The 12,841-nt window shown below is 44.7% G+C and overlaps 1 protein-coding gene across 4 annotated transcripts in view; it reads right to left on the reverse strand.

Moving 5' to 3' along the window:
* mdc1 (mediator of DNA damage checkpoint 1) overlaps positions 1-12,841 on the reverse strand; it is a 45,769-nt gene that overhangs the window by 13,083 nt on the left and 19,845 nt on the right. For 3 of the 4 annotated variants that reach the window (XM_060850422.1, XM_060850423.1, XM_060850420.1), the window contains 3 exons: positions 12,434-12,523; positions 11,350-11,439; positions 8,841-8,930 (listed from right to left, as the gene is read on the reverse strand). In XM_060850422.1, coding sequence (XP_060706405.1) covers positions 8,841-8,930; positions 11,350-11,439; positions 12,434-12,523 — 270 coding nt within the window. The remainder of the gene's footprint in view (positions 1-8,840; positions 8,931-11,349; positions 11,440-12,433; positions 12,524-12,841) is intronic. The other variant, XM_060850421.1, reaches the window with a different exon arrangement.

Consider the following 12,841-nt stretch of genomic DNA (forward strand, 5'->3'; position numbering starts at 1 on the left):
GAGCCGACCACATTGCTGAGAGTCTGGAGTCACATATAGGCCAGACCGGGCAAGGATGGCAGATTTGCCTAGCCGAAAGGAAATTAAGGACCTTCTGACTGATTTATTTATGACATCCAATGATAGTTTCATGGTTACTACTGCTTAAAATAGCTTCTTATTCCAATTTGTTTAACTGACTTAAATAAAACTCGTCAGCAGCCTATATTGAATTTGAACTTATGACAGCCAATCCCCTCCAACAAAAACTGCACACTATCCAGGAGAAAGCAGCTCACTCAATTGGAACTACATCCACCACTGTCATACAGTCACAGCAGCCACTCAAGAAATTCACTCTGGGCTCCTGTAACAGTACCTTCCAACCTTTACCACCACGAAGGACAGGGGCAGCAGATATGTGGGAAACCCCCCCCCCCCGTTTAAGTTCCCCTCCAAGTCACTCGCCATCCTGACTTGGATATATACACTGTTCCTTCAGTGTCACTGGGTCAAATCCTGGAATTCTCTCCCTAATGTGGATGGCTCTATACCCCGGAGTGCAGCTGTTCCACAAGGCAGCTCAGAATCGCTATTGATAAAATGCAGGAAGCCATTCACCCCACTGTGCTCTGAGCAATTGACATTATTGTCACTCCCTTGCCTTTTCTCTGGAACCTTGCACATTGGTGCTATTTAAATAAACAGCAATGCCTGAGGAATGTATCGATTAAATTGCTTCCACCATGTCTCCAGGCAGCATATTCCAGCCTAACTACCCACAGTGAGCAGAGTTTCTTTTCTCACCTCACATTTCCTTCTTTCGCAAAATACTTTAAAACTGCACCCTCTGGTTCTCACCTTTGCTCCTCAGCACCTTCCTGAGGGAAATTAGGGATAGACAGCAAATATTTTCCCAGCAAATGATGCTAATACCCAGTAAACAGATGAAAAACAAATCTCTACAATACATTAATGGATCCGGTTTGAACAACCAGTTCACTACCACACCCATTCTTAACACACGGTGCACATAATCAGATTGGTATTCCCACTGCATTACAGAAGAAATACTAAACCAAGACCCCCTCAGGTGGATGTAAACATTTGCGTCACTATTTCAAAGAAAAGAAACAAAAGTGTTCCTAGTATCACTTCAAAATCAGATGATTTCATTGCTGCTTTCGGGAGTGTGAAAGGGCTGCTGCATCTGCCGCCTTTGGAGAAAGATGACTGCACTTCAAAAGGACTTCGATGACTGTGAAGCACTTTGAGGCATTTTGGAAGGAAAATACTACACAGCCATCTAGGAGGGCACGAAGCAATAGCTGACAGACAAACTGCACCATCACACTCCAGAGAGAAGACTCCCTAATCTCGATTCAGCACTGGGTGTGGACATACCAAATTTCTTAAACCTTACTGCGCAGGCTTTGCGATGTGATCATTTATAATCACTACCTGGTCAGGAACAGAGGCTCACTGCACACTCGATCACACTCGATGATGGAAAACCACAGCCTGCTCTGTCCCTAAAACATGACTGTTCCACTTAAGGAGAAAGATCGATTCAATTCTCCAGCTTCGCCTCCATGTTTCCAAGCTGATTCCCTCAACTAAAACCAGTGGTAAATGGCTCCGGAAAATCAAGATACAAGTCTTTGAAAATAGTGCAGAAGTGGATACATCTTGATCACTGTTCACCAAACAGAAAGGATCTCAATGCCTGAACCCTATCGGGCTGGAGGAAAAAGTGAAGTCTGCAGATGCTGGAGATCAGAGCTGAAAATGTGTTGCTGGAAAAGCGCAGCAGGTCAGGCAGCATCCAAGGAACAGGAAATTCAACGTTTCGGGCAAAAGCCATTCATCAGGAATGAGGCATTCCTGATGAAGGGCTTATGCCCGAAACGTTGAATTTCCTGTTCCTTGGATGCTGCCTGACCTGCTGCGCTTTTCCAGCAACACATTTTCAGCCCTATTGGGCTGCATTCACTCAGACATACAAAGCAATGTGAAACAGGTCAACATCTTACTTTTGAATCTTCTGACCAGTACTGATACCTCAATCAGTACTATAAAGAAAGATTATCCTAACATTGTCACGTTACTGTTGGATGGGAGCTTGCTACATGAAAACCGAGGAATGGAAATCCGGGCCAGTCAATCCATCAAACCGTTTTGCCATTTGCTTAGAACCTCTGCCTCAATGCCATCTTCCCTCACACTATCGCCACATCCCTTGATGTCGTTAGTCTTAAAAATGTATCGACTTCTGTGTTGAACAAGGTCAATAAGTGAGCCTCCACATCCCTTTGGAATACAGAATTCCAAAGGGAGGACACTTCCATTGGTAAGTAAAACAAGAATTCGGGGACAGCCTCAAACTAGGCAGATTTAGGACCGAGTTGAGGAAGACCTTATTCACTCAATGGGTTCGAATCTGTGGAATCCCCTGCCCAGTGAAGCAGCTGAGGCTACCATAGAGTCACAGAGATATATAGCACAGAAACAGACCCGTCGGTCCAACCCATCCATGCCGACCAGATATCCCAACCCAATCTAATTCCACCTGCCCGCACTTGGCCCATATCCCTCCAAACCCTTCCTATTCATATACCCATCCAGAAGCCTTTTCAATGCTGCAATTGTACCAGCCTCCACCACCTTCTCTGGCAGTTCATTCCATACATGCACCACCCTCTGTGTGAAAAAGTTGTCCCTTAGGTGCCTTCTATATCTTTCCCCTCTCACCCTAAACCTATGCCCTCTAGTTCTGGATCCCCCACCCCAGGGAAAAAGCCCTCTCTATTTACCCTATCCATGCCCCTCATGATTTTATAAACCTCTATACGGTCACCCCTCAGCCAGTGACGCTCCAGGGAAAACAGCCCCAGCCTGTTCAGCCTCTGCCTATTGCTTAAATCCTCCAACCCTGGCAATATCCTTGTAAATCTTTTCTGAACCCTTTCAAGTTTCACAACATCTTTCCGATAGGAAGGAGACCAGAATTGCACGCAATATTCCAAAAGTGGCCTAACCAATGTCCTGTACAGCTGCAACATAACCTCACAACTCCTACACTCAGTACTCTGACCAATAAAGGAAAGCAGACCAAACGCCTTCTTCACTATCCTATCTACCTGCGACTCTACTTTCAAGGACCTATGAATCTGCACTCCAAGATCTCTTTGTTCAGTAACACTCCCCAGGTCCTTACCATTAAGTGTACACATTCTGTTCTGATTTCCTTTTCTAAAATGCAGCACCTTGCATTTATCTAAACTAAACTCCATCTGCCATTCCTCAGCCCGTTAACCCATCTGGTCAAGTTCCCATTGTACTCCAAGGTATCCTTTGTTCCAGGAAGACGCAGAGAACCCCGAGACCAGCCTCGTGGGGTTGGGATGTGTAAAGGGATTGCACATTCATGGTGAAGAGCAGGCTGCTGGAACCTGCAAACTGGAAATTCTAAAACTGGCATAAAGTATTTGAGGAATCATGGATGTAAGTGGACAGCGACAGGACCAGGGGAGAAAAGACTGAGTTAAGACAGGAAATGATGAGTTCCGTGGGGCAGGAGCAGGCAGAAACAATGGGTCCGCCTGGGAATTTTGCCAAGGAGATAGAAGGGAGTTTTTCGGGATTGGAGGTCTATCAGTTTGGAGGATGTAGGGGTACAACATCATATCAAATGAGGTTAGTGACTGTGGTTGAAACAATGGCCTGATGTTCCATCATGGCATCAGGATCCAAGAAGTGATAGGAGGAAGTATCTGAGAGCTAGCATCAGCCTGTGCAATGCAGAGGTCAGTCCGTCAGACCACAACACCACCACCCAGACCAGCAGGCTCAACAACAAAGCCAGGGTTGGATCGGAGTGCACACAGTGCAGTCAGTTCTTGGTTGGAATGGGTATTGGAGGCAGACAAATTGAGGTGACCAATGTCACGGTTGTGACAGTTCTCAAGATTGATTAGATTAGATTACTTACAGTGTGGAAACAGGCCCTTCGGCCCAACAAGTCTACACCGACCCGCCGAAGCGCAACCCACCCATACCCCTAACCTAACACTACTGGCAATTTAGCATGGCCAATTGACCTGACCCGCACATCTTTGGACTGTGGGAGGAAACCGGAGCACCTGGAGGAAACCCATGGAGACACGGGGAGAACGTGCAAACTCAACACAGTCTGTCGCCTGAGGCGGGAATTGAACCCGGGTCTCTGGCACTGTGTAGCAGCAGTGCTAACCACTGTGCCGCCCACCATTGAGTGCAGGTAAAAGGCTAGAGGAAGGGGTCCAAGTAGAGGGAGAATGTTGGAGCTGGGCTAAGGGGTCTGTGGGATGGGTAGAGGATGCTTGTTCAAAGAAACTGACTGCATTCCGTACTCTCAGATCCAACCTGACTCTGCCATTAAGCCCGCTGATCAGAGCGGTGCCGCTGCCCTCCACACTACAGAGGCTGAGCACCAGCTGCGGATACCACCTCCTACCTCCTCATTACTCCCGTGTCGACAGAACCCTTCACTGCTCTGACACACAGAGCTGACGGCTTCAGACACTTGTCCAAATGAACCCACAAAAAGTACAATGTTTCAAGGAAGAGTCTCCTGGATTTAATAACTAGCAATGTGAAGATGTAAACTGGGGCAAGTTGAATTTTTTACACAGTAACGGAATTAAGGATTATGGTGAGCAGGAGGGTAAGTGGAGTGGAGTCCATGAAAAGATCAGCCATGACCTTAGTGAATGGTGGAGCAGGCTCGATGGGACAGATGGCCGACTCCTGCTTCTTATATTTCCCCTGTTTCCAGAGTCACCAGCCAAGGGAAACATCCTACCTACATCTACACTGACAGAATTTGGTTTGGTTCCCTAAACTGCAATGGTAACTACAGCGACAAACAGTTTGAGATGTCTCATACTTCCTGTATTCTTAAATGCAAGTCTTGCTCATTTTTTGTTTTTAACTTCCAGAGTGCATTTTGCTTTCATAGTCGGCACAGACATGGTAAGCTAAAGGGACTGTTCCTGCACTGCATTGCTCTATGGTCTATATCACTTGCTTTTCACTCCCAAGTAAATACTCACTTAAGCAAAACAGTGCAGTTTCTGTCCTTCCTGCCGCCTGGTGGTGCTATTGAGCACAAAGTCCCATTGAGCTTTACAATAAAAACGTGTGCAGTAACAACACAAAAGAAGTCACCAGCCATATTGGGTGAAATAAACAGGGGCTTGTTACATAGAAAAGGAAGAGAATTTCAAATCAACCAGAAGCAAATGTGCAAGATTCTAGAACATAGAACAGTACAGCACAGAACAGGCCCTTCAGCCCATGATGTTGTGCCGACCATTGATCCTCATGTAAGGTAAACTAATGTACGAACCCTCAAATTTCTGTGACCATATGCATGTCCAGCAGTCTCTTAAATATCCCCAATGACCTCGCTTCCACAACTGCTGCTGGCAACACATTCCATGCTCTCAACTTTCTGCATGAAGACCCGCCTCTGACATCCCCTCTTTATTTTCCGCCAAACAGCTTAAAACCATGACCCCTTGTGTTCACAATTTCTGCCCTGGGAAAAAGTCTCTGGCTATCAACTCTATCTATGCCTCTCATTATCTTGTACTCCTCAATTAGGTCGCCTCTTTTCCTTTATTCCAATGAAAAAAGTCCGAACTCAGTCAGTCAATCTCTCTTCGTAAGATAAGCCCTCCATTCCAGGCAGCATCCTGGTAAACCTCCTCTGAACCCTCTCCAAAGCATCCACATCTTTCCTATAATAGGGCGACCAGAACTGGACACAGTATTCCAAGTGCAGTCGAACCAAAGTTTTATAGAGCTGCAACAAGATCTCACAGCTCTTAAATTCAATCCCCCTGTTAATGAAAGCCAAAACACCATATGCATTCTTAATAATCCTTAATTCTCTAAAATTATTTAAACTTTGAACCAGACCACTTCAATGCAATGATAAATTGTAAATTGCTAAAGTAAGACCATGAAAGATGATACATATTTTGAAGGTACAGATTATTCAAACACAGTCTTGCACTGTCTTCCATGAATGTTCTGCCACAAATTGGTGATGATGGATGCAGAGGTCTTTGCCTTGGATGAGGAGGGGAGGGATCTCAGGGGCTGGGGAATTGGCAGCTGTCCTCCACAGTGCAAAGAAGATCAACAGGAAGCCAGGCTAAATGCTCAAATTCATGAGATGTCTCAATTAGACTCAACGGTGTTCTGTGACAGAACGGCCAGTAACAGAGGAGGTAGATTCAACGAGATTGGCTAAAGGACCACAGCAGGAAGGTGATGAAATGGCTCATGACCATCTTCTCAAGGAAGGGTCAATAAATGCTGGCCTAACCAGCCACACGCAGATCCTACCAAAAGCTCAGGGGAGACACCTTCTAAATAAAAGCACACAGAGTTGCAATGATCTGGAATGCAAAACCTCCAAGAACAGAAAGCTAATTCAGGAAATAATCAAATAAATATTCAAAGAGGATAAATTTGTCAGGTGACTAGAAAACAAAAAACTGGGGTGAGTGGTCAAGGGGACTGAAGTAGAACTAATTGGACCGGTACTTTTGAAAAACCAACACTGCAAATGATAGGCCAAATGGCCTCTTTCTGCACGGTATCATTTTATAATTGCGCCTTCTGAAAAAAAAAAGTTTTCTTTTCCTTACAGAAGTTCCTGCAGTGAATCATCAAACAATCTGATTGTGTTGTTGTCAGATCTGTAGTGGGGGGGCGGGGGGGAAAAATCAGGGGAGAAGTCAGGGTCCAGCTACCAGGCAACAGAAAGAACATTCAAGAGGGATCTGAACTTCCAGTCAGTCACAGCTCTTGCTACATGCAAAGCAGCATTCGATAGAGGGTCAGGCAGATTTTAAATACCACATACAATATCCTTTTTTTAAATTGGAGATTTCCATATGATTCAATTTGTAAAAACAGGTTGTTACAGAAATTAACCAGGGCAGTAGTCATCGGGTCAGGGTGGACTGAGGTACACATAGGGAAAAATATGGTCAGCAAGGGACTCCTGTTCTCAATTTACTGGCAGCAAACTATGCTGGAAATATACAAACACAGAAAATAGGAACAGGAAATGGGTATCAATATGATCACAGCTGATTACCCAATTCAGAACCCTGTTCCCATTACTCACCCAAACCCAAAATCTCTTTAGAATTACATCTAACTAATTCTTGGAAACATTCAATGTTTTGGCCTCAACCACTTAGTGTGGCAGCAAATTCCACAGGCTCTGTACTCTCTGGGTGAAGAAATTTATCTTTATCTTGACCCTAAATGGCCTATCCCATATCCTGAGATTGTGACTGCCCAGTTGTATACTCCCCACTCATCAGAAACATCCTTCCTGCATTTGCCTTGTCTAGTCCTGTTAGAATTTTATACATGTCTACAAGATCAACCCTCATTCTAAATCCAGTCTTTCCTCATATGTCAGTCCTGCCATCCTAGGAATCAATCTGGGAAATCTTAACAGCACTCTCTCCATAGCCAGGTCATCCTTCCTCAGATAAGGAAACCAAAACTGCACATAATTCCTCAGCAAACAAGCAACTCCACATGCTGGATACTGAAAATGCTGGAGAAACTCAGCAGGTCTGGTAACATATGTGGAAAGAGAAACAGGAGTTAACATTGAGTCCCATGTGACACTTCTTGGGAATTGTGGTGATGGTTCCGGTGTTGGGTTTGAACAGGAAAGTGGTAGGTTGACCATTATTTCAAGAGGATTTGACTAAGGGAGCATCAAAGTCATGCTCTAATCGTGTAGAGCTTTGGTGAGACTGCAGCTAGAGGATGGATTTGGTCTCCTTACACAATGACGTCATGGAGATTGTGCAACAAATCCTAATCAGACTGATCCCTGCTCTGGTAGGGCTGCAGACAGATGACAAATTGAGGAGACCGGGCCTGTAATCTCTAGAGTTTAGAAGATTGAGAGATGGTCTTGTTGAAGCATTCATATTTCTTACTGACCTCAATAATGTATATGCAGAAAGGGCAATTCCCTGGCTGTGGTTCAGGTGGTGGGTGGGGGAGAATTGAGAAAAAAAAGAATCACAGTCTCAGGATGAGATGAGGTGGACTTTATTTACTCAAACACTTGTATAGTTCAAGGCCGAAAGCAAGAAACCCAATTGTTCAAACAAATTCCAGAGCAGGGATCAGTCTGATTGTGCAACAAATCCTAATCTCCATGACACCATTGCATAAGGAGACCAAATCCATCCTCTCGCTGCAGTTTCACCAAAGCTCTACACGATTAGAGCATGACTTTGATGCTCCTTTAGTCAAATCTTCTTGAAATAATGGTTAACCTACCACTTCCCATAAATACCCCGAACTGAACTGACTAACTTCATTCCTTCAAGATTCTGTACAACAGGAATATCTGTGGAGATTTTGTCATTGACCATGTTCACAAGAGACTTTGAGATATTAAAGGCATCATGGCGTTCAGGGACAGTGTGGGAAAAAGACATTGAGGTACAGTTCAGCCATGATCATATTGAAAGGCTGAACAGACTGGAAGGGTCAAATGACCTACTGGAATGACCATTAACACTGCCCTTGGCACTAACACCTTCTCTGCTTGGTTTTGAACGACAGTTTCTACACAACCCAGTAGAAACTACGTCTCCGTCCAGTCATCTAATCTCAGCCCTGCACACATCAGAGCCCAGAGTAAAATCCCACAGTGTCTTCCATGAGTATTGTGTAGGGCTTCAAGCCAGCCACAGGTCTTACACAAAAATGATTGGGACCCACTGTAACACACTTCATCCTGACTGCATGCATTGGGATCTCACCTTTTGAAATGTCTTTACTGAACGTTGGAGACTGAAAGGTGAATGGCTGTGTGGCCTCTTCCTCTGTATTACCCACTGTCACGCTGCTATCTGTGGAAGAACAGGAAGAGTGCATGATCAGATGTGGCTCATATGACAAGTCATTTCCAGAATGGATTTTCAATCAGCGCGACATTATCAGTTTCTTGTCAAACCTTGAATGAAGCTAACTGAATCAATCCTTACAAGAACACAGGGGTCTCAAGCTGGAGTCAAACAGTCCCGACTCCAAATTTCACCCCTGTCACTTGTGAACCACACAATCATAGAGTCACAGAGAAGTACAGCACAAAAACAGACCCTTGGGTCCAACCCGTCCTTGCCGACCAGATATCCCAACTTAATCTAGTCCTACCTGTCAGCACCTGGCCCATATCCCTCCAAACCCTTCCTATTCATATACCCATCCAGATGCCTTTTAAATGCTGTAATTGTACCAGCCTCCACCACTTCCTCTGGCAACTCATTTCCATACACGCACCACCCTCTGCACAAGTTGCCCCTTAGGTCTCTTTTATATCTTTCCCCTCTCACCCTAAACCTATGCCCTCTAGTTCTGGACTCCCTCACCCCAGGGAAAAGAAATAGTCTATTTATCCTATCCATGCCCCTCATGATTTTATAAACCTCTATACCGTCACCCCTCAGTCTGCAACGCTCCAGGGAAAACAGTCCCAGCCTATTCAACCTGTCCCTATAGCTCAAATCCTCCAACCCTGGCAATATCCTTGTAAATCTTTTTTGAACCCTTTCAAGTTTCACAACATCCTTGTTGAAGGTAAAGATAAAGACAAAAGCAAGAAAGTGGAGACAGATAAGATGTTGGGTTTGAGCACACACAAAATTGACAGAGTCAATGAAAATGCTGCGCACAATTGGGTTAGATCATAAATAATTGCAGATACCCAACAGAAGTTTATAACACAACACTTGCAGTAGAACCTAGGAAGACAGCGCCAGCGTGTACCATCACTAAATTAATAACCGAGCGGTCCAGTTAAAAGACAGGAGTCATGGTATAAAATCCAACCATGGCAACTGGTGCAACTTAAATGGAAATCTAGTCTCAGTGATAATGACCATGGCAACTATCACAGATTGCAGTTAAAGCTATCTGGTTCACTAGTGACCTTGAAGGTAGAAAATCTGCCACCTTCAGGTGTCTGACCTACATGTGACTTCAGACCCACAGCAAACATGACTCATTAACTGCCCTCAGTTCAAGGGCAATTGCAGATAGACAACAAATACTGGCCCTGTCAGCCACACGCAAACAAAAGAAATTTATAACAAATGTTGGTTGGATCATGTTGAAATACTGTGGACAATTCATATTATTAAAAACTGTTCATAGCTCCTTGAAAGTGCAGTCGCAGGTAGATAGGATAGTGAAGGAGGCGTTGGGTATACTTTCCTTTATTGGTCAGAGTATTGAGTACAGGAGTTGGGAGGTCATGTTGCGGCTGTATAGGACATTGGTTAGGCCACTGTTAGAATATTGCGTGCAATTCTGGTCTCCTTCCTATCGGAAAGATATTGTGAAACTTGTAAATCTTGCCAGGATTGGAAGATTTGAGCTACAGGGAGAGGCTGAACAGGCTGGTGTTGTTTTCCCTGGAGCGTCGGAGGCTGAGGGGTGACCTTGTAGAGGTTTACAAAATTACGAAGGGCATGGATAGGGTAAATAGGCAAAGTCTTTTCCCTGGGATGGGGGAGTCCAGAACTAGACGGCCTAGGTTTAGGGTGAGAGGGAAAGATATAAAAGAGACCCAAGGGTTGGTATGTGTATGGAATGACCTGCCAGAGGAAGTGGTGGAGGCTAGTACAAATGTAAAATTTAAAGGGAATCTGGATGGGTATATGAATAGGAAGGGTTTGGAGGAATATGGGCCGGGTGCTGGCAGGCGAGACTAGATTAGGTTGAGATATCTGGTTGGCATGGACAAGTTGGACCGAAGTGTTTGTTTCCATGCTGTACATCTCTATGACTCTATGGAACAGCACAAAGATGGAGAGGTTACAACCATCTATCTGTCTTACCTCCTGCAGTACAAGTTCCAGTTTCTCACTGCTTTCTTCCTGAAATTCCTGTTGAATTTTATTTATGACTACCCCCATTCACCCATTGTACTGTTTGCTACCTTCCACCACCCTCCTCTGACCTATCACCTCCATCCCCACCCCCATTCACCTATTGTACTCTATGCTACTTTCTCCCCACCCCCACCCTCCTCTTATTCATCTCTCCACCCTGAAGGCACTTTGCCTCTATTCCTGATGAGGGCTTTTGCCCGAAACATCGATTTTCCTGCTCCTCGGATGCTGCCTGAACTGCTGTGCTTTTCCAGCACCACTCTAATCTAGAACCATGTCTGATAGAGGCAAATACCTCTGTTCAAAGTCACTGTGTTTTTAAATATGCCCTCCCACACGATGTGGCTAGCCCATCCCTACACTGTTTGATCCTTACTTTTGGAAGTCTCCTCGCAGGGTGCCGGAGATGGAAAGGTGAAAAGCTGCGTGGCCTCTTCCTCAGTTTTGCTTGCTGCTGCAGTGTTACCTGTGGAGGAACAAGACATGTTTGTGATTCTTCTCTAAAACATGTACCATCTTCAGGTTTCATTTACTGCTAAAAGCAAGAATGCCAGTTTCCAGCTCCCTGGCCGGTCTAAGCGAGTGGTTTATCTTTCCCCGCAGCATACTTAATTGGCAATGCATCAGTCAGACAGCACTCTGATCTTCAAATCATTCAGCTGTGGGATCAGATCCCAGTCCTTAGACTCTAGTTCATAATGCTGGCTGACACTGGAGTGCAGTTCTGAGGGAATATTGTACTGTCAGACATGCTATCTCTTTGAAGGTAAGCCTAATCATTGAAATACTGTGATGCAATCTTCCAAGTAGTGCAGGAGATTCTCCTCAGAATCATTGTCAAATTTCATCCCCTAAATAACAAAGAACAGATTATCTGGTCACTATCTTGTGTGGAACCTTACTGTGCCTGAACTGTCTGCTGTGTTTCCTACAATGCAACAGGGATTATATTTCAAAAGTACTTTATCGAGAGCTGAAGTATTTTGACGTGCCCTGAAAGATGGCGTCTAAACAAAGTTCATTTTCCCTTCGCGATGGAAATCTACAAACAGCCGAGGTGGAAAACACTGCCAGAGAATCAGGGTAACAGATTGATTTCAGGCATGAAACTATTACACAGTTGATGAAACCTATGTGTGCTGCAAGTTAAGTAAAGCACACTGAGTAAAACCAGTTTCTGTGCTGTAAATCTACTTTCATTTACACTGCACTGGTCCCATCATTTGCTGAAGACTGCCAGTCTGGCATTCAGTGGCAAACTTCATGTTCTGCAGGCCGTGCTCAGGGAAGCACTACAATTTTGCACCATAATAATTTTATTGCTTCACTGCAGTCTTCACATTCTACAGAAACAGTCCGTGGTCTCTCCAGGAGCACCGAGAAAGACTTCTATTCATATCAGGTCTGACATTTAAAGGATCTTTCAGCTCCAAGTGTTAAACTCCATGGGTGAGCCTTACTTTTGCATGCGTCTTTACCGAATGTCGGAGACCGAAAGGTGAATGGCTGTGTGACATCTTCCTCGGTGTTGCTTGTTGCTGCAGTGTTATCTGTAGGGAAAAAGAGAACAGATGTAAAATTGACCTCGGTCTGCCTTAGCTGTGAAAGACCAGAGTTAGCGTGTTCCATTCCAACAACATATCGGTCTCACATTCCGACAATACTAAGTTGATTGAATATCCCCAGCAGTTACCTCAAAAAGACAGTACGTGGTAGGTTCCACCCTTGCCTGGGAACCAGATCGCTATAAATTTGGGTCCCAACTGGGAGCTTGAGAGCACCATCTGGTCTGACACGTCTGTCTTTAGAAACAAGTAAAAAACCTGTTTTGACACAGATTCAGTGTTCTCCCGGGAATCCTGGTTAAC

This window comes from Hemiscyllium ocellatum, chromosome 35 (assembly GCF_020745735.1).
Source record: "Hemiscyllium ocellatum isolate sHemOce1 chromosome 35, sHemOce1.pat.X.cur, whole genome shotgun sequence".
NCBI lineage: Eukaryota > Metazoa > Chordata > Chondrichthyes > Orectolobiformes > Hemiscylliidae > Hemiscyllium > Hemiscyllium ocellatum.